Raw genomic sequence first — 20,822 nt, 5'->3', positions numbered from 1 at the left:
AATAAAACAACAATCATTCCTGTTTGCTTAACTGAGTGCCACGCTAAACAGACTTTGCATTTAGAGCTCGGCTTAATTGCACAGGCTTGAGATTGCAGAGGTGCTGGTGCAAGGACGGGAGGGAGGGATTGCTGTCACCCATGTCCAGCGGCTGTAAACAGAGAGGGAACTTTCAGCACAATAGATTTTTCTACTGGTGAAGCACAGATTTGATACGATCACTTCCCTCCCTGCCCCTCGAAAGGATGTCAGCGGTTTTCTCCTGCGGTGTCGCCCGCTGTTTAAAGAACATGGAAAGCTGCATCCTGAGATGCAAAGAGCCGGGCTGGGTGGCTGGTTTCAGAGGGATACTGCTATGATGCTGAAGCCAAAAGAAAGGGAGAGAAGCGAAGCTCTGACTACGTTAAAACATAAACAGCCCGTGGCTGGAAAGCAGTTCACCCCCAGGTCTTCGAGAGGAGCGAGGACAACGCACAGCAAATTGTTTGTGTCCACCTGGGCTTTGCCCAGGTCAAATGGTAGTTCTTCCGTCTACAGCTCCGATGTCATCTTTCTTTCTGACATATTCCTAAATAAGGTTGCAAGTGACCACACACGCGAAGCCTCGGAGGGTTTCAAGACAAGCGCGGCTCCCCTGGCCTGGGGCTGCCCATCGGGGCTCCCGTCCCTCCGCCGGCGCCCCTCACCCGGCTTCGGGCAGGAGGAGGCAGCGGCCGTGTCCGCCGCCCGGGGCCCTGCGGGACAGGGGGTCCTCAGAGGCCGAGGCTGCTGACGTCCTGCTCCGCTCTTGCGGCAGACCCAGGTGGGGCACGTCAAAGGCGGCTGTCCCGCCCGGGGGCCAGGCTGGGTAAGGCGGCGGAGGTAGGGTGCTGGGGAGAGGTAGCTCTGGCGTGCGGCAGGGTGGGTAAAGCCCAAGCGCCGAGGACTCTTTCTGGGTGGTATCCAAAGACAGCAGGGGGAAAACTGATCTTTCAGCCTCCCTAAAACCGCTGCTTCCCCACAACACGCACACACACAACCCCCAAATCCCTCTATGAACCTTCACAATGGTGACTTTTGTGCCTCGAGTAGAGAAACCAAAGTCCTGCTGGGTTGAGGTCTGTAACTTAACACACTTTAGTTGCGTCATTTCGCAATTAAAGCATCGGAGTGGCTAGTGCAAAATATATTAAATGCAAAATACGTCGGATTAATGCCCCCCCTCCCTTCCCTGTGCTGAAACTTCTCGGTGTTACTCCAACTTCTGCCTGTGAAACAGCTTCGCTACCGTCAACACTGTCGAGATAAAATGAAAAAGTCATTGAAGGCTCCGAGCCTCGGAGCGGCACGTTACAGACGCTCAAGGGAGTGAGAAGAAAGCCCATGGAAATTGTTTTTTAAAAGCAGGTAACACCGTGGGAAAACCGGATGACCTGGGCTGCATGGAAACGTGCTAAAATGCCCTTTTTCTTTCTCTTTTTTTTCCATTTTTTTTCCCCCTCGGCAAAACAAGAAAGAGGTTTTGAAAATATAAAGTGTTGGAATTGACATCTAGTCCAGTGCTTGCACATTTATTAATTCTGCCGTGATGGGAGGAAAGGGAAAAAAGTGTAATTAGGCAGGAGCAGGTGAAAAATTCCAGATGATGAAATACAACAGGCTAAACAGGATAAGGTATTCACCATTAAAGGACTGACATTTATTACCAAAAGGAGACCCGTTACGTTTGAATATGAAAAGAAGCAGATATTAAGCTACATACATTACCTTCTTCACATGACTTCAATCTCATTTAAAATACTTTTTTTTTTTTAATAACCAACTCTTTCAGAAGAAAAGCTGTACTTGCTAAAATACCACCAGGCAAATGATGCACCTTTAACACGCTTTAAAGACACGATCCCCAAAGCAATCGATCACAGTAAAAAGTGTGGAAAGGAGGTTTCAAATTAGTGAAGCCAAAAGAGTCTTTTGACGTATTTGTAGTGTCACAAGATCAGGATGGGTAATTCATCTCACAAATACGCCACACACACGTTTTTCCCATACAAATTCCACCTCTTAAAATAGATTTCAGCTTGATCCTTTCAGCTGATCTATTATTAACGCTAAGGAAGTTTCAGAGGTATGATCTATAAAGAAGACTGAAGAGTACTGAGTTGTATTGCGAATATCTAAAGTATTGGTAAAATAAACTTCAGTGCAAAAACGTATGCGAATTTCTCCATGTTTAAGGTATGGAAAGCTTCTTTCCTAAATACAAGAGAAAATGGAAAGTAAAATTGAAAAAATAAATAACCAAGCCCTTACTTTTTGCTCCCTTTGAGCTCCCGTTAAAGTCCTATTCTGATTAGAGCCCAAATATTATTTCAGATAGTTAGACGAAGGCAAAGGAAATCAAATCGTAGTAGTAGAACCGGCCAAGCAGTTTAAGGGACATTCATTTTGTTGTGTTTTTTTTTCTCTCTCTTTTTTTTTTTTTCTTTCCTTTCGACACACCTGACAAAGCACAGAATCCACTCCGAAGCAGACTAGGAACAAAATTATGCCCTCTCCGTCTCAAATGAATAAAGAAATAAAGCAAGGATCCACTCTCCATGTCACATCCCATATGGTCTGTAGAGATTACCTGAAGGGCGAACTACAGACCCCGTTCAAAGAAACGCGCCCCTGTTTATAGACAGCAGAGGCAGCGGGCGCTTCATTTGCAGAGAGAGAAAAAAGTCCTTGGTGGCTGATTAATAAAAAGGAACTTTATAGGACTCGTCAAAACCCTGTCAAACGGAGGAATGCAACCTCTTCAGAAGTGTTTGGGCAGGCAGGCAGCTGATTGCAGGCAGGGTGGTGCTGCTGGGGCAGGGGCATCCCACACCCCCCCCCTCCGCACACACACTTTCCTCTCCGTCCCCGCGGGAGAGCTCCTGGGCGGGGAGGGCAGGGAGCGAACCGGCACACCGGCGTGGAGCCGGCCCGCCGACACGGGCGGCAGCCTGGAGGGAATGGAAGAAGGGAGTCCGACCGGAGCGTGCGGAGAAAACACCCCAAGGAGTTTACAAAAAAAAAAAAAAAAAAAAAAAAAAAAAAAAAAAAAAAAAAAAAAAAAAAAAGAAAAAAAAAAAAAAAGAGAGAGAAGTAACATTTCGGAGGAAACACGCGTGGCAGAGCGAGGTGTGCACCTGGGTGGGAAGACCTCCGGGGGAAGCACATACACATACATATGTATACACATAGGTGCAGGCATGCACGTCGTGCCTGTACCCGGGGTGCGTGTGCGAAGGTGACCGCGCACGTAAGTAAGCGAGTGGGTGGGCGAGCGAGGTACGAGGCAGTAGGGGTCGGACGGGTCGTCGCGCAAAATGCGCGGGGGTATCCCCGCGGGTGCGCAGACGCCCTTGCGAACCCGGGGCTCCGCGGCGCTCAAGGCGTCCGCGTGTGCCGGCGAGCGTGTGTGGCCGGTCCCCGAGCGCTACAACTCCCGAGGCTGCTGCTGCAGATTTTTTTTTTCCTTTTTTTTTTTTTTTTTTTTTTCTCTCGCTCGTTTTTTTTTTCCCTCCTCATTCAGAGTCCCGGGTGTCTCCCAGCCCTCATTGGCCGCCTCAGCTCAGTGGGGCGGAGCTGGGCTGCCTGCAAAAGGAGGAAAAGAAAAAAAAAAATGAGAGGAAAAAAAAAAAAAAGGAGACCGAGAGAGGAGAGGGAGGGAAAAAAAAAGGAGAAAACTGTAAGTGCGTAAAAAAGTTCTCGCCGTGGTGACGGATGCTCAAAAGTTCAGGAGTTTTTCCGATGCTTCCCAAAGCAGCCTGCGACTGAAAAAGAGACTGAAAAAAGCGAGAGGGAGAGAGAGAGGGAGACTTTGCACTGGAGATCGGGAAGGTGGATTTTTTTTCTTCTGCTCGCTTAAAAAAAGCCAACAAAACACATCCCTCTACTTTTGTCCCTCCTTTGCAGACAACTTGTTGCAGATCCCCGTGGAACAAGGAACTGGGAGCGTGGGAGCCTCTTTGCAAAGGTTTTATTTTCTTAATACTCTTTCTGCATTTGGAAATTGCTTTCTCCGCTGCGATTATTTTTTTTCTCTCCGCCGTTTTCTTTTTTAAAACATTTTTTCCCTTTTTTGCACCCCTCCTTTTCCCCCTCCTTTTTTGATTGTTTTTTTTCCCCTCCGCGTGGAGCGCGGGAAGCTCGCCGGTGGGCTTTCCTGGGCGAAGAAGAGGAGACTTTCGGCGCTGCCGTCGTTATTCTTTCTCCCTTTTACCGCGCTCCGCCGGGGGGGTGGGGGGGTGGGGGTTGCCCGGCCGCCCGGTCCAGCTCGGTCCGCGGAGCGGCGGAGGGGTGGAGGGGGAAGGGACGCGCTGTTTGGTCCGGCGGGGAGGGTGGGGGAAAGCTGACGGGAGGACATGCAGGCTCGCTACTCCGTGTCCAGTCCCAACTCCCTGGGAGTGGTGCCGTACCTCGGCGGAGAGCAGAGCTACTACCGCGCCGCGGCGGCGGCGGCCGGCGGGGGCTACACGGCCATGCCGGCTCCGATGAGCATGTACTCCCACCCGGCCCACGAGCAGTACCCGGCTGGCATGGCCCGAGCCTACGGGCCCTACACGCCACCGCCGCAGCCCAAGGATATGGTGAAGCCGCCCTACAGCTACATCGCCCTCATCACCATGGCCATCCAGAACGCGCCCGATAAGAAGATCACCTTGAACGGGATCTACCAGTTCATCATGGAGCGGTTCCCTTTCTACCGGGACAACAAGCAGGGCTGGCAGAACAGCATCCGCCACAATCTCTCCCTCAACGAGTGCTTCGTCAAGGTGCCCCGAGACGACAAGAAGCCCGGCAAGGGCAGCTACTGGACCCTCGACCCCGACTCCTACAACATGTTCGAGAACGGCAGCTTCCTCCGCCGCCGTCGCCGCTTCAAGAAGAAGGACGCCGTCAAGGACAAGGAGGAGAAGGACCGCCTGCACCTCAAGGACCATGCCCCGCCGCGCCCGCCGCCGCCCGCTGCCGCCGCCGCCGAGCCCGAGGGCGGCCCCGCCGGGGGCAGCGCCGCGCCGCCGCCGCCGCCGCCCGTCCGCATCCAGGACATCAAGACAGAGAACGGCACAGCTTCGCCGCCGCAGGCCGTGTCTCCCCCCGGCGCCGCGCCGCCGCTCGGCGCTGTGCCCAAGATCGAGAGCCCCGACAGCAGCAGCAGCCTCTCCAGCGGCGGCAGCCCCCGCAGCACCCTCCCCTCCAGCCGCTCCCTCAGCCTGGAGGCCCCCGAGCCCCCGCCGCCGCCCCCGCCACCACCCCCGCCGCCGCCCCACCACCACGGCCCGGGCTTCAGCGTGGACAACATCATGACCTCGCTTCGGGGCTCGCCTCAGGCCGCCGCCGAGCTGGGCGCCGGCCTCCTGGCCCCTGCCGCCGCCGCGCCGCGCACCGGCATCCCGCCCGCGCTGTCCCTCGGCGGCTACTCGCCGGGACACAGCTCCGTCTACGGCTCGCCCTGCGGCCAAGCGGCCGCCGGCTCCGCCGCCGGCACCTACCACTGCAACATGCAGGCCATGAGCCTGTACGCGGCGGCGGGCGGCGCCGACCGGCCCGGCCACCTGCCCGCCGCCGCCAGTCCCGCCGAGGACCCGCTGCCCGACTACTCGATGCCCTCGGGCGGCGGCGGCGGTGGCGGCGGTGGGGCGGGGGGCGGCGGCGGCGGCGGCGGGGCGCTGGGGCACGGCGGGCTGGGCGGCGCGGCGGGCGGCCACCAGGAGGGGCACCACCCGCACCCGCACCAGGGCCGCCTGGCCTCCTGGTACCTCAACCAGGCGGCAGCGGCGGCGGCGGCAGCGGCGGCGGCGGCGGGGGAGCTGGGCCCGCTGGCGGGCGCGGCGGGCTACGCGGGGCCGCAGCAGGGCTTCGCCGCCGCCCCGCGGGAGGTGTTCGAGGCGCCGCGGTTGGGGCTCAGCGCCTCGCCGGGAGGCGGCGGCGGCGGGGCAGGAGGGGGCGGCGGCGGCAGCGGCGGCGGCGGGGCGGGGGGCGGCGGGAGCTGTCAGATGGCCTTCCCCGGCAGCCAGCCGCTCTACCGCTCCTCCGGGGCCTTCGTCTACGACTGCGGCAAGTTCTGAGCGCGCCCCGTCGCGGGGACACCGCGGGGACTCTGCTCCGCACCGCGCCTGCGGAGGGAAGTGAGCGCATCGCGAAAAGCTTTTGTACAGAGACAGCCCCAAAAGCATGTCTTGGTTTGTTAAAGGACAGTGTTACTCCAATAACACGTAAGTTTTTGTGTTTTTTTTAATTGCTTTGAAAAATACTTTTTTTCCCCCCACCCCGCGCTCTTCCCCGTCTCTTAAGGTATTGTCATTTAAAAGGGAGCGAAAAGTCCAGCGTAGAGTACCAGCTTCTTCCCTCCTCCCCTTCCTCTTCTACAAGGACTTGTTTTAAAATGTAAATTGCGACATAGTAATTTATTTTTAATTTGTAGTTGGATGTTGTGGACCAAACGCCAGAAAGTGTTTCCCCCTTTCCTGAAAAATGACGTTAAAATTGACTGAAACGCTGATTTTTTTTTCACTATATAAAAAGGGAGACTGTATTAATCTTATTCTATCAATATTTTTCTTTTTTTTTTGTTGAAAATATTCTGAAGGTATTGCATTGTTTGTTTATTAATAAATTACCATTCAGTTGGAATGATACACGTCTGTATATTTTAATACTTCCATTTAGAGACAGAGAGAAAAAGAGAGGGAAAAGGGATTTCATAACTAACTTTGTCGCTGGAACAGCTTGTTCCCCTCCGCACAAATTCCAAAGACCATTTAGGAACTGCCAGGTCGAAAAATCCCTTTTCAGTCTCTTCTGCAATATGTTCCACTTAGTCAGCTCGCCTTATCCGCTAGGAAAAAAATACTTTCCCATGGCAGCTCTGAGTTGGCAAATAAACAAACACGTTTTCTTAGCAATTAATGGGCAAGACCTGGAAACATTTGACCATACACAGTAGTATGACAGCATTACGGCTTTTTAAATAATATGCCTATGTAAGGATATATTAAGCGATAACTCCGAGGTAGAACTGCATGCAGTAGATCCCTGCCCTTGTGTAACTGTGTATATATATCGAACTATTTATTGGTCTGTGTGTGTTTCAAATGTATTTATATCTAGGATTTACATATGTACCTATATTTAAAGAAGGATTAGGTAGTTATTTATAGCTTCATATACGCATTGCATATTTTTCTAAATTCCACAGTGTATAGCAGATGCCAAATCTGTACTACGTTTATTCTTGAATATAATGCAAGCATATAAATCACTGCGTTTTAGAATTAATAGCAATGCGTGCAATCAGATCTGTGAAGCTGCTTCTGTAATATATATTTTTAAAGTACTATTTTATTTCAGGGGAAAAAAAAAGTAGTTGGATTAAAGGGTACTTGTACACTTTTACACCTTTATAGCTCTACATTTCTCCTGTCCTTCAGGGACTCTACTGGTCCGTATCTTAATCGTGCGGACTGAAATTATTTTAAAACTATTTTGTGTGGGCGAATTTTTCGCATACAGTTGTTTGGGGATTGTTTTACTTTTTTTTCCTACTTCCCCCCTCCTTTTTCCTTCCCCCCTCCTTTTTCCTTAAATCGGAAAAAAAATGTATTACCAGGGTAGCAGATGAGTGCTGCACAGACTGACATCTTGTCAGATCAAGGATCTTACCTTCTGGACAATTTGCTATTAAGAACCTATGAGCCATAGGGGTCACCTTGCCCTTTTGTAAGTAACAAAATGCGATAAATTCATTAACTTAAAAGACTCAGCCTTGTCAGTCAGACTTGGGAATAAGTTTACTTGATTACAGATATTTAAGGCCTAAAATTTGCTTTCAAGGTAGTACAGTTTCCTATCAGAAGCTCTTATCTAAAGGCAACACTTAGCAGAAATTGCTGTTGCATTGTTAAGGGTTATATTGTAAATAAATATAAAGGTATTTACAGTTCAACCTTATTACCTCACTTTTGAGCTGTGCTTCCCTTCCAAAGCAATAATCAGAGGACACCTTCAGCAGATCGAATGAACATGGGGAAGTGTGTGTCATTTTATAAAACGTTGGCTTAGGATATGTTTATGTAAGTATAGCATAGTCTTTGCTTTTTCGTGCTAGTACTTCTAAAAAAAAAATTTGCCTTATTTATATGTATTTGTTTGCTAAGCTGGGTAAGAGAAACTCAAATGCTCCATCGTCCGGTTGTGGTAAAGCTGAAGAGAACGACGAGCAAAGGCTGAGCGCCTTCGCTCCGGGGGCACGTTTTAAATGCTGCTCCCCGTTTTTCACCACTAAAGGGAAATAAAATGTTACCTATTCTCGGTCAGGCTCACTTTCTGCTCCCCACTGTCCCTCTCCCGGTAGCGAGTGGGGGGCAGCTAAACTGGCGGTTCCCGCCCACCGGCACTCCTTGTGAGCGGAGCTGCCGGGCCAGGGGCACGGCGGGGCTTTCACTGCCTCGCACTTTCGATCCTTCTCCTTGGAGAGGGGACCGTCAGCGGGTCAGCTCCCTCTGCCCCGGCAGATGGGTTTGCCGGGGGGTAGGTGCGTAATAAGGCCAATCCTGCCCCTCGTCATGTATTTAAAGTAAAGTTTAAAGAAGGCAGAGGGTAGAGGCGATTGCGTGTGCTATTTGCCTGTTATTTTTGTTGGGATCAGGCGCCGGCTTTCCTGTAGTTTGGGTTTTCTCAGCGGTCTCCAGCGGTAGGGTGTTTGTGGCAAAAAAAAAAAAAAAAACAAACAGGGAGGGAAGCAGTTGTTAGCCCGGCTTGTTTAATAACCCGTTGCATTGTCAGTGGTGCTGCTCGGTTAGGGGAGCTGGGGGAACTGTGCGTAACTTGAACGAGTGCGGTGTGTAATTACTGCTAATGCCCGGGGCGGTCCGCGGGCCTCCGCAGCGGGGTGGCCGCGTAACTTGCGCTACCCGTGGCCAAGGCTTCAAAAGGGGCGGGTGGAGTAGGCTCGGCGAGCTGGGGGGGGAGGGGGCGGCTCATAGTCAGGGAGGGGGCAAAGGGAAATCTCCTGCTCGGGCGCAGGTAGGTTATGTCGGGATCCTCTTCCCCCAGAGGGAATCTCTTTCCTGAAGTGACTGCGTGGTCGTAGCGGAGGTCACCTCCTGGTTCTCAGTGCGATGGGCCGGCTCACGGCACACGCGTGTTTCTGCTTTAGTTTTAAAATAATTATTCTTACCATAATCATAACTTTTTTTTTTCTTCTCCTCCTCCGCACAGAAATTGATCACAACGAAAATAAGATTAGCAGTGCTAAGGGTCCCCCGGTAGGCAGTGAAAAGTGCGGGCTTGGCCGCTGGAGGTGCCTGCCGGGCGCGCAGGCCAGTGCCGCTGGTCACTGCGCAGCACTGCACGGATGGGGACGTGCAGCTCCGGGCTCCGCCGGGCCGGAGCCTTCGGTATGAGGCGTTGCTGTTGCTGCTGCTGCTGAGATGGGGAAAGGCCGGGCGGTCTTGCTATAAACCTTCCCGGGTTGGGGCAGCGCAGCTGTGGGACACGGAGTGAGGGTTTCTGACCGCGGGCTGCCCTCCTGTTTGTGAAGCACGAACTGCGGGCAGCGGCGCCCAGCGTGGGGCAGGAACCCTTGTTCGTCTTGTGCTTCCCTGCTTTTGAGAGCAAAAGGCAAACCCGAGTGTCCCTTCTGACCTGTGATTGTCTCCCAGCAGAATTGGGCCTACCACGAACGCCAAAAGAGATGCGGTGCAACCTTGCGCAGCAGTGGGCACAAGACACGTCCAGGCAGCAACTGAGATGTGTCCCCATAAGGCCTCGACATCTGTGTTGGCAGCCCCTACAGCGAACAGGGACGCTCGGCCCCAGCCGTGCCTGCAGAGCAGTCCCTTAGGTGCCAGGTTAGCATGGGGCTTTTGCTGTATTTTTACCTCAAACTGATTTTTTCCCCAAATTATTGCTTTGTTTTTATGAAAAAACTTTTTTTTTTTAATTTGAGGGACCATTGGTTTCTTACTTGTATTTCTTCATCTGTCACTTAAACTGTGGAAAATGTAGAGGAGAATATTCTCCTAAGTTTCCTCCTTAGAATTTCTTCTTAAAGCGATTACAGTTCATATTGTGTTCTGCAAAGGTCATAACCAAAAATAGAAGAGAACTGCACACAAATAGTCAAGAGAACATTGATTAAACCCTCTTCCCTATCTCCACAGGCCAGGTTAGATGGAGAACATGGTCAGGCTGTTGTGGATGGAGATCTTTAAAGGAGTGTTTCCCAACTGGAGTTTTACCATATCTGGGGCCCTTTCTGAAGCCACGAAGTTCGGGGAAGGTGCTTGGAAGTTAGCATGAGAGTATTTTCATACTTAGGTTCAACTTCATAACACTATCGGTAACTCCGGGGCTGCAGCGTATGACCGACCGGATGTATGCTGTCCTGATTCCCCTCAAAAATACGCTGCTGGAGCGGGACGAGCTTAAAGCTTCGCCTTGGCCTCTGGAGACTTGGCTTGGGCGTTGCGAGCGAGTCGCACGCGGCGCAGGCGAAGGCCGGTGCGGGTTTTGCGGGAGGCAGAGCGGCGCTGCCGCTGCGCGGGAAGGAGCGGGGGCGCACGGCCGGGGGGCTGCGCGCCCCTCCGCGCCCACGCGAAGATGAGCGTGAGGGCAGAGTGAGTGCGCGGTCTGTATCACCTCGTTTGACTACGCAGGCGAAAGCGTGCAGCGCCGAGGCGCGCACATGGCGCCGCTGCGCAGGTACAGGAGCGCTGCAGTCCGGCCCCGGGGAAGCTCTCCGCCGCCCACTTCCCAAAATCGCTCATTTCAACAGCGACGGCTAATTGAACTTTAGATTTCAATTAATTTGCCTGGTAACGTAATTTAAGCTCCTCGGCGTACTAAGTCTATTTTTCCCCGTCTCCCTATGTCAGGGGCCGGGTGGTTTGGCAAAATGTTTCCGTCATTTTAACATGCGCTGATGTTTTGGTTCGTTTGGTTGTTTTTTTTTGTTTTTTTGTTTTTGTTTTTGTTTTAGAAGCGGAGGGCGGTGAGGAGCGCGGCGGTGAGCGCCGTCGGGGTGTCCGGGGCTGATGCGGGGGCACAGGTAGCGCGCCCAGGCGCACAGCCGGGGTAGGGCGAGCTCAGGTTTACCCGGCAAGCTGCGCAAGAGGCTGGCGGGCCTGAACTGTGGCGTACGGGAGCTGCTTGCTGCTCCCCGAGGGCGCGCGTGGATTTCGATCCATCGGCATTTCGGTCACAAGCTCACGGGCTGGGAGGACGCCAGTTACCCTTCCCGTATACCCGTATAGCTTTCCCCCACCTCTTTCCTTTTTTTTTTTTCTTTCTTTTCCCTTCTGACTCGCCCCCCTTCACCCCCCGGCGGCTTGTCTGTGGTGAATCCGCCCCAAAGGTGGTGTGGTGCCGCGGTGAAGGGAGCTCTCCTGGTTTAATTACGCTGGGGCTCATAAAGCCATTCGCTTCTTTCCAAAGTAATAAACAAACGTCGCGTTAGGTCAAGATTGATGGTGTCCATGCAATAAAAACGGGCCAGGTCAGGAAGGAATAAAATTCAATCAGAGCTCGCAGAATCATTTTTCAGGGGACAGAAAGACAGAAAAGGAGACGGGGGTCAAGGGAGACGATGTCGCCATTCACAACACACCAGCCGGGAGGGAGGAGGGCGAGGGTTAACGAGCGATTGTTTTTTATCAAGCGGAGACTAATTGAACGAAACAATAGCTGTATCGGCGGGGGAGGTCCGGCTCCTTGCCCGGTAGTTGCGGGGCCGGGCGGCAGCCCCGCATTTCGGGGGGCACCGGGGACCCCTGGCAGCACTGCTGTACCCTCCATTTTCCCTTGAAATTATGCACACGCACCTGGGGCAACAGGAAGGTCTTGTCCTAAGCCGGGGGCTGGAAGTGCGGATAGGGGTAGCGAACAGTCGGGTGTCTAGGGGAGGAGAGCGGGAGATCCCCTCATTTCGCGGTAAGGCGTCCTAAAAGGCCTGCTTGGACGGCTGGAGGAGTAAGCCCCAGCTTTCCCGAGGGTAACTCTGGCTGGTCCGACCGAAATAGGAGCCCTCGGTGTCACTTGCAACTAACTCAGAGTTTGGTTTCGGTGGTAACGCTGTTGGCGTCCACCGATTTGGCAAGCGGCTGCGAGATGGTATTTGCCGGACACCCGACGGCTGGGGGGTGTTCAGCAGTGTTCAAGGAGAAGACACCAGCACAGCTCCGCGGGGAAGCCCCTACGGTCCGAAGGGCATGTGTTCGTCCCGGCCTGTTTCACCCGTGTTTTGTGCGGCGCGGGTCGGGGAAGCAGCCGGCAAAGGCTCCCTCCCTTCATTTACCAGGCAGCGTCTTTGGTGGAGGAGGATTTCTCCCTCCTCCCCCAAGCCAACGCGTCTATTGCACACATCTCCGCGGCTTTCTAGGCCCGTAACTTGCGCCTTACTTGGTATGCGTGTGCCACAAAATAATAGCTGTTAAAAAGCACTGCGATGCGGAGGGCGGAAAGGCAATTCGTGCTACCGATGAGAGGTCTCAGGCTCCGGCTGAAATGGAATTGGGTGGTCGGCAATTTTTTTGCCCCCGAAACAAACACAGCTTGAAACGACTTGGGTGGGCAGAAGGGAACAATTTGTGAGCCAGAGAGCAAGTGAGCTGGGCAGGCAGCCGGCCTGCAACTTACCTGCTGGAGACTTTCACCTGACCTTTAGGTGTCAGGGGGCTTGATTGTGCAGTGCATTACCCCCACGTTCAGGTCAGCTGCTTTAGACTGCGTTCAGCAGAATTAAAACGACAACAATGAAACCCCCAAACTGGAATACCCCCTCCTTTCCAGCCTCCATCACCCCTGGGGAGAATCCAGGAAAACCAACACATTTAGAATCATTAACTCTTAAAATAGCTGAATTTCCTCCAGTAGAAGAAACGCAAATTATTACACTCATGAGTTCAGCATATTTATATATTATACGAATCGATGAATAAACAGGTCATATCAGTGCAACCGTCATCCCTCGGAAGGCAAGTGCTCCGATCAGAAAAAACGCCATTGCCGTTTTCCCCAAAACATTCTTGGAATTTATTTACTTGCCAGAACATTTAAGAGGCCGACTTTAATTTTTCTTTTATACTTTTTTAAAAAAATAAATATTTAAAATAAGGAGAAAGAAGAATGTTTTCCATCGAAAGATAATGTAAAAGTACTGATAATATCGTCCGTAGCAGAAGAGAATTGTTTAAACAATGTCGGTGCTTGCAAGATTGCCCAGTATAAATACATTTGCAGTGCCTTTTTGATGCGAGTTTCTAGTGGAACTCTTTTCTCCTGTATGTGTTCTGTATATGCATTTTCCCTGTCTGATTTTGTGAAATAGGGCTAAACCCTTTAGCTAGTAGCGGAGATCACGTCGCTCTGCCAGTCCCGTCGCCCGGGGCCGGGGATGCCCGGCTGCCCGCGGCGCAGGACCGGGCGCAGCCGGCGGGCTGGGGCCGGCGCTCACACACCTCGCCCCTGCCAGCGAGTTGGTGCTCGTCGTTTTCCCCAAGCGAGGATTTATGAATGTGCTGGCGGCCAGAGCTTCTAACCTCGCCTTTCAAGGATGAGATGGATTTAAAATTGAATAACGAATTGCAGAAAAATTACTTTATCCCGACGCCATTTCCCACCCCCCAAGCTCTCCGCCGAAGGGGGTGGGTCGGTGGTGGAACACGGAATGCACCGGTGCGAGCTCATTAGCAAAGCAAAGGTTGCAATTAGCGTCTGCTGCCGCGAAGCGACCTCTCCCCCGCCTGCCTCTCCTAGCCCCCATCACCAAATAATTGTAAAGTATCTGTTGATGTTTTTCTTCCACCCGTCAAAACGTTGGAGCCCTGCCTGCTCCAGGGCTCCGTCCTGGGTTTGTTGTGTCTGGAGACAATGCTCCGCCAGCGAATCATCAGAGGTGAAGGGGGGTCACAAGGGGAGGCAGGAGCGCGGCCCTGCGAGCCGACTCGGGGCCTCCCACCCCTGCAAACCTGCCGCCCACAGGCAGGAGGGGCGGCGACCCCCGGCCGGTGCCCCTCTCCCCGCGCTGCCCCGGGGCAGGCCCGAGCACGCCTTCCCAGCTGGGCGAGTAGCGGGAAGAGGATGTGACCCTCATGTCCGCTCGGGGGGACGCGGCTGCTTCATGTGCAAGGGGCCGGGGGGAGGTGGCGGCGGGGACTCTTCCATCCCACCAATTTACACCTAAATTTTATTTTTCTAAACACACTTAAAGCAGTCGATGCTTCTCCGAGCGCGACCAGAGCCGGCCGCGGAGCCGCTTCCCACTACCACCCTACTCCGGTGTCCGCGTACCCAAAGAGCGGGGCTACCCCCCTTCAGCCCCTGTTTGCTTTTACCCTTCGGGCTGGCGCTCTGAGGGTCGAGGTGTATTTTTAGATGGCGCTGGCGGTTTTTCTCCGCGACCCCGAGGAAACCCCCGTCGCTTTGTCTCGCCGGCCTTCCGCACCGGGACCGGGGAGGAGGGTGGCGGGCGGGCCCGGCTGCGTCGCCGGCGGGCCCTAGGGCAGCGCCGACCCCTGGCCTGGCCCGGCCCGGTCCGGCCCGGCCCGCTTGCAGGGGTGGCAAGGGCTTGTGTTCCCGTGGGGCCGCCCCACCGCGGGCCGCCGCCGCGCTCCTTGCTGCCTGCGGTGACTCTGCAGCCCACGAGTGGCCGGTGGCCCTGAGCGCCCTTGAAAGGCCTCAGAAAAAGGAAAAATTAAGAATAATAGTTTAAGAAGGGTCGTTCGTGGCAGTTTTACCTTTGGCAAGACAGGTTCCTGGGGAAGGGCAGCGGCCCGCACGGCGGAGGCGAGGGGCTGAGTTATGGCTAAGAGACGTGGGGCGGCGGCGCTGACAGACGGCGGGCGCGGGGGAGCGAGCCCGGCCGTCGCTGGTCGTAATTCCCGGCGCTGCCGGGCAGGGAGCCGCAGGCAGAGTTGGGCCGGCCTTCCCCATCGCGCCCCAGCCCTCTGCAGCCAGCTGGGCAGGAGCTGGGCCGCTCTCCTCTCCCTGCCCATCCGAGCCCCCTCTTCCCGACAGGGCGGACGGCTGGGCAGCCTCCACCACCCAGCGTGGCATTACTACCCCACTTCTCCCCTTAGCAGCGGTGCAGGGTCGAATCTCTCTGCTTCCCACGGCGCAGTGGGGACAGGCTGCTCGGGCCGGGGCTCCTGACGGGCTCCAGGGCCCGTATTCCCGACCTTGGACAGGGACGGGACAGAATGTCCATAAGCTGGACCCGACCACCAACCGGCCTTTCCCTGCCGGTGCCACGCAGTGGATCCGAGAAAGGCTACACCCACCTTGCCTTTTGCTTTGTTCGGTGCTGCTGCTGCGGGTGGTGGGACGCTTGTGAAAGACGCGGGAGATTGGAGGCATGCTCGGTTATTTACTACTGAAGCTTTCCATTAACGAAGCTGCAGTGACTCCGTAAGATACTTGAGACGGGCAGTGGGGGGATGTATCTTCTGAACCTGGACGCTTGACATGCACACTAAACTGATATACAGAACACAAGTCTGTAATTGCTGTATTAGCTATATATACTATATCATTTCCCTAAATCGCAGCGTGTTAGTTTTTTTTTCCTAAAGTTATTGTTTATTTCGTTTTCAAGATGTGATCCCATAGTCAGTGCAAAGAGTGCTACTTTAGGAGTAATTAAGAATCAGGCAAGGAAGATAGCGTTGAGGGAACCGAAAAGGAGTTCAGACCTTTGCCAAATGGTCCAAGGCACCGGAGCAGCGTGCATTTTGTCCTATCACAACCAGTAGTGTGGGGGTTTTTTTCTTAAAAAGGCAGCAAAAAGCACAAGGCCACCGCGGAGGGATGGCTTGGTCTAGTATCAGTTTTTGCTTTCCCATCCTTTTCCCCCCTCTCTCCCCAGTACAGAGAACGAAAACAGAGAATAAGAACTCTTCTATTGAGCGCACTACACTTAGACATGCCAAAGAAAAAAACCTGAAATCGAAGTTCCCAGGTCTCTGCAGAGTTACCTAAACTAATATTCAGATGTACCAGCAAGACTCCCAGTGAATCACTTTCAGCAAAAAAATAGTTCTCAGCAATACAAAATATGCGTAGTCATAAAAGCGCTGTGACAGTTTTTAAAATTACTGTTATTCCGTGCGCCACCAAAGACCCGCCACGCGCAGCCTGTGACCGCTTGTCCGAGGCGCTGCTAAGGGGGCAGCCCGCGGTGAGGCCGGGCAGGCGGCGCTCGCCCCCTCCCCTCCGCCACCCTCAGCGGCCCCAGGACGGGGAGGTCGGGTCTGGGCACGGGACATCCCTTCTCCCGTGGCAGGGTGTGCGGCGACAGCTCGCAGAGCACAGCCACAGCCACGCGGCCACACACGGGTGGGTGCCCACGGCACAGGGGGCGAGCGCGTACTGCCCGGGCTGTGTAGCAGATTCGCATGGTGTGAACGCTGTGGGAAGGGACAGCTAATGCAACGGACATGCACCCACGGGAAGGGGATTTATTGTTATTTTACCAAAAAAAAAAAAAAAAAAAAGTGCAGCTGCGGAGTCGTACCTGTTTGAGAAGAAAAACACCCAAGGAAGCTTTCTCTAAATGTACCCACGCGTGAAGGTGTATACGCGGGGGATGAGAGGAAGTGTGTGTGTGATGCTGCGGGGAGCTCCAGGCCTTGCCATGGACGGCGGAGCTCTGCGACCAACTCGGCGTTCGTTTTTGCTAGGAGAGCCCCGGTGCGCCGCGGAAACTGCGCGTGGGGGCTGGAAAGCCTCACACGCGTAGGGCAACGCTTGGAGCGAGTGCAACAGGGACATCCTTCCCTATCTTCTCCGCCCTATGAGGGCACGTACACCGTGCACCTGTAGGAAGGATCCCAAGCAGCGCCCGGGCTTCCAGGTTTTCTTTTCCCGCTTGTGCTGGCATGGCCGCGCTTTCGAGGGGACAGCCCCAAAGGAAGCGGCTGCTTCGGCTGCCCGGCCGCGCTCCGCTCCGCGCTGCGCGTTTTTCACGGCACCTCCCGCAAGTGCCGCCGTTGGCGACCGCTGCACCGAGCACCCTTTCTCGGGCCGGCCGGCTCCCCCCAGGCTGCTCCTGCGCCTTTCCTGTCACCTCACACCACTTCCATCACGCTGCCGCTCCCGGGCCCAGCTAGAGCCACAGCCCTTAGCTCCATGCTCAGCCACCTCCCCCCACTTTTAACAGGGGTGTCCCCCCTATAGAAAGTTAAAAAACAAGAGATGAACTTTGAAAAAGTGTATTTCCTGTGTATCTCTCGCTTGTGTTTCTCACTCTTTGCTTACTTCCAGGCAGAAAGCTCAAATGATGAGAGTAATTGGTGGGTGGAAGATCCGAAACCAACGGGAAATGTATGGGCTCAACGACCTCTGGATAACCCGGGTACCTTGGCACAAAAAGCAAGAAAATATTTACTCACCTTGAAGTTTCTATTTTTTAAAGCTTTTTTATTTATTTTGTTTTTATTTCTTTAGTCATCTTTTGAGATGGTTCAAGTTCCCGTCTGAGGTTTAATTATAGTAAGCAGGAAAAGGGTGGAAGGGGAATGGGGTGATTCTGGGGAGAGGGGGTCAGAAACCAAAACACCCTAAACCCCTCGGTTTGAGGTGGTGTGGGAGAAAAAGGCTTTCTGTGACTCATGCACACTCTGAAATGAAGATCTGAAAAACGCATTCAAGCCACAGCTTGACTGGTTTGAAAGCGATTCCAGCAATTAGGAATTAATTCAGCATGGTCAAAAGGCGATTTCACTGCAAGTTATATCAAGTGATCCAAACTTTTGCAGAGTTCAAGTGGTGGAAATGGGCTGCTGGGGCGGAGGTAAGGCTGCAGAAAAGAAAACCAATGACTGTTCAGGAAAGGCCAAAGAGGGGAAGCCGTGGAGGGGAGGTCTGAAGGGATGGCGAGCCCACGTTAGCGCCAGAGGTTTGCTGATGTTGTTGTTGGAGGAGAGGGAGATCGGGGTGGAGGGCAGGGGATGCTTTGTTTCTCGAATGGGAGAAAGTACTAAAAACGTGTTGGAGGTCATAGGTAATAGAAAGATGAGTTTTAATTAAAAAATTAAATCAGTGGGCTTGTTGCCTGATCGATATTTCAGGTTCAGCATGACCCTTCTCTAATTAATGGCAGGATACAGAGTTAGTCCAGGCAGGGCTGACCCTGGGATGATCTGTGGAGAGAGAGGCACTGGGAGGATGTGGAGGGTGGAGGGAGGAATAAAACCGGGCTTGCACAGATAGGCCAACAATAAAACCGTCACAGGGAGGGGCAGGCACCCATCCTGGTGGCTTATGGTGGTGCTGCCCATGGGTTGTATTCCTGGCATGGGTCCTGTGATGCCTGCCCAGCCCAGCAAGGGATCAGGCATTGGGATTGTTCCTCATGAGCTCCACGTCAGCGTCTACCATCTCTCTCACCAGCTCCTGCAAGGAGGGAGAGAGACAGATCAGGGCCCCAGTGCAGGGGCAAACAGGCAGTACATCAGGAATGCCCCGGAGCATGACAAGCCCGCTGGCCCCCTCCAGCAGAAGGAGGAGGGAAAAGGGCTTTGCTGGGCTCTTCCCACAGCAGCCCTGACCCTGTGTGTGTCAGTGCATTGCTTTGTACTGGGGTGCCCATCGCTGCCACACTGGCTGCTGTTTTCAAAGCAAGAACCCCTGCAGATTCACCGAAAATGGGGTTTCTCAGTGTGCCCAAGTTGCCCCATACAGAGGTCCCCCACTCCCTTCCCCCTCCCTGTGAATTGCTTTTAGAGGCTGTGAACACCCAGCAGGCACAAAGGACTCCAGAAAGGCCACTCACATCAAACGTGACTCTTGGCTTCCAGTTCAGCTTTTGCCTCGCTTTGGTACAGTCGCCTTGCAGAAAGTCCTGTGGAAAAGAAGAGAGAGGTGCTGCAAGAACCGTTACCTTCCCCACCTTGATGGCCTCCCCGTTGCTCATGCTTCTCTGTGAGCCAAGCATGGCCAGGGATGGACTCTTCAGAAGAAAAAATATTTCTCTTCAAGATACAATATTAGTGGAAGCTCATATGCCTATTAATTCACCAGGAGGCAGCATCCTTTCACTAGGCTATTTCAGACTGAAACAGTAACTCTGTTTTTTGTGTGTGCATAGGGCTTGAACTCCAGCCTTATGGCTGTATAATGGTGAACATTTTGTAAGATGATGTTGTACGTCTTAGTCGTGCTAGTGAATGAGCTGATTCAAATTCTTTTTTCCCCCATTTGTTTAAATAATGTAAATCACAGAGCAAACATGACAACTAGTCTCTTTCAAATAAAAACATGATCACAGACAGATGATGCTGAAAGACTGTAATGGATATGGGTAACCATATGCAATAGTAGTAAATGCCCAGTTTTTGAATGCCTACATTTTTTTTAATATAGTATTTTGAGCATCCGCATGCAAATAGAAGTCTAAATATCTCAAAAATGAAAAGAAATTATCTCAAAAACATTACAGAAACCAAGACTTGGGTCATGTTCACCTTACTGTTCAAGTATCCTTAAAAGTGCTACCACACCAAAACAATCCCACAACCACTCATCAGAAATAGTGTAACAAAATTAAATAAAGGCAAAAGCTCCTTTGCATTTCTGATTGAATGCAAAAACTGACTGCATCTTTCTTTAAATTTCAAATAATGTGTTTAAACAGCTTTTTCCAACTGTATGTGTTCATTTAATAAAATATATTTCTTTTTCCTAATAAGCTGTGTTTTTCTGTAGCAACAAATACTAAAATCATATCTGTCTAGGTTTAAAGAAAACCAGACAGATCCACCTTTGTTAGAGAACAACAAGGCTAAGGCTGAATTCTCTTGCTCTTGACTTTGTGGTGGTAACACAGCAGGCTTTCCAGAAAAATGCATGGCCTGCCTTTCTCCTCCCTTTTCCACCCTCTGACCAGCAGTGGAGCTAAGGAGCATTTTCTGACTAGATTTTTTAACTCGTACTGCTGCACGTTACATTTTTCAGATGCTGTCTTTTGTGCATATGCATACGTTCAGGTCATGTTAAGTTCCAAAATCACCTCATCCTGTGCAGTAAAATGTAGGAAATTCTTCATAATTTTTGCTCCAAAAAGCTAGACAGCTTGCTTCCAGGAGCAGAGGAAATCCACCAAAGGAAATACTGCACTGAAGAAGGGGATGTGGAACAAACACGTCTGCCCAGACTTATTCCAGGCAGCGTTTTTACTAGTTCAGTCTCCAGGCTAAAAAGCATTTCAGCCTGCCCTTAGAAAAGAGTAAACAGATGGATCAGAACAAAATGATATGAAAATAAAATATGCCATGATTTCCTTAAATTAGACTAAATGATTTCCTACTGCAGCCCTATAATGGGCTTTTTGAAACTGCAGCAGACATTTGAGGCCAAGTCATGCAAAACCGCATCAACTTGAGGGATCCCCTGGAGGGTCGTGTGAATATGGATTGCAAAATCTGGTTTGAAATGGGAAAGACGCCTACTAACTTTGATAAAATTTGGATCAGACCCTAATGTGCTCATGGAGGTATGCCTTTTATCTGGAGTTCAGTTTAATTTACATACGTGTGTATTTATATGTGTCTGGAAACAAGGAAATCCTTCTTAGAATAAAAATTTCAGTATAAAAACAATTGCCTTTTATTCAGTCCTAATTCAAGCCATTAGCTAGAAGTGAAGTGTTTTAATACCACCTAGTTTTAAGTCATAAAAGACATATTGTAAAACTTAGATTTTAATTTTTATTAATGTTATGTGGGTAAACTTTTACATCCACAATCTCCATACTGAATACATTCTTTGAAATTGAACCTTATCTAGGATACTGGCTTCCCATTTAAAAAATAATG

The 20,822-nt window shown here is 52.1% G+C and overlaps 2 protein-coding genes across 2 annotated transcripts in view; one reads left to right on the top strand and one right to left on the bottom strand.

Moving 5' to 3' along the window:
- Positions 1-3,650: 3,650 nt before the first annotated feature.
- On the top strand, positions 3,651-7,382 carry FOXC1 (forkhead box C1). Its single transcript, XM_027881673.1, has 2 exons — positions 3,651-6,227; positions 6,437-7,382. Exon 1 carries the CDS (start codon positions 4,374-4,376, stop codon positions 6,078-6,080), a length of 1,707 nt encoding a protein of 568 aa, XP_027737474.1. The 5' UTR covers positions 3,651-4,373; the 3' UTR covers positions 6,081-6,227; positions 6,437-7,382.
- Positions 7,383-17,412: 10,030 nt separating this feature from the next.
- Positions 17,413-20,822, bottom strand: part of GMDS (GDP-mannose 4,6-dehydratase) — a 411,128-nt gene continuing 407,718 nt past the window's right edge. The window contains exons 10-11 of the mRNA XM_027881664.1: positions 18,782-18,850; positions 17,413-18,402 (exon numbers count right to left, since the gene is read on the bottom strand). Of these exons, the coding sequence (XP_027737465.1) occupies positions 18,340-18,402; positions 18,782-18,850 (132 nt within the window). The 3' untranslated portion in view covers positions 17,413-18,339. The remainder of the gene's footprint in view (positions 18,403-18,781; positions 18,851-20,822) is intronic.

Source organism: Empidonax traillii, unplaced genomic scaffold (assembly GCF_003031625.1).
Source record: "Empidonax traillii isolate 1590-97213 ecotype Southwest subspecies unplaced genomic scaffold, ASM303162v1 scaffold92:size1159251, whole genome shotgun sequence".
NCBI classification, from domain to species: domain Eukaryota; kingdom Metazoa; phylum Chordata; class Aves; order Passeriformes; family Tyrannidae; genus Empidonax; species Empidonax traillii.
The sequence above is the reverse complement of the archived record's forward strand: the minus strand, read 5'-3'. Positions and strand labels throughout refer to the sequence as shown.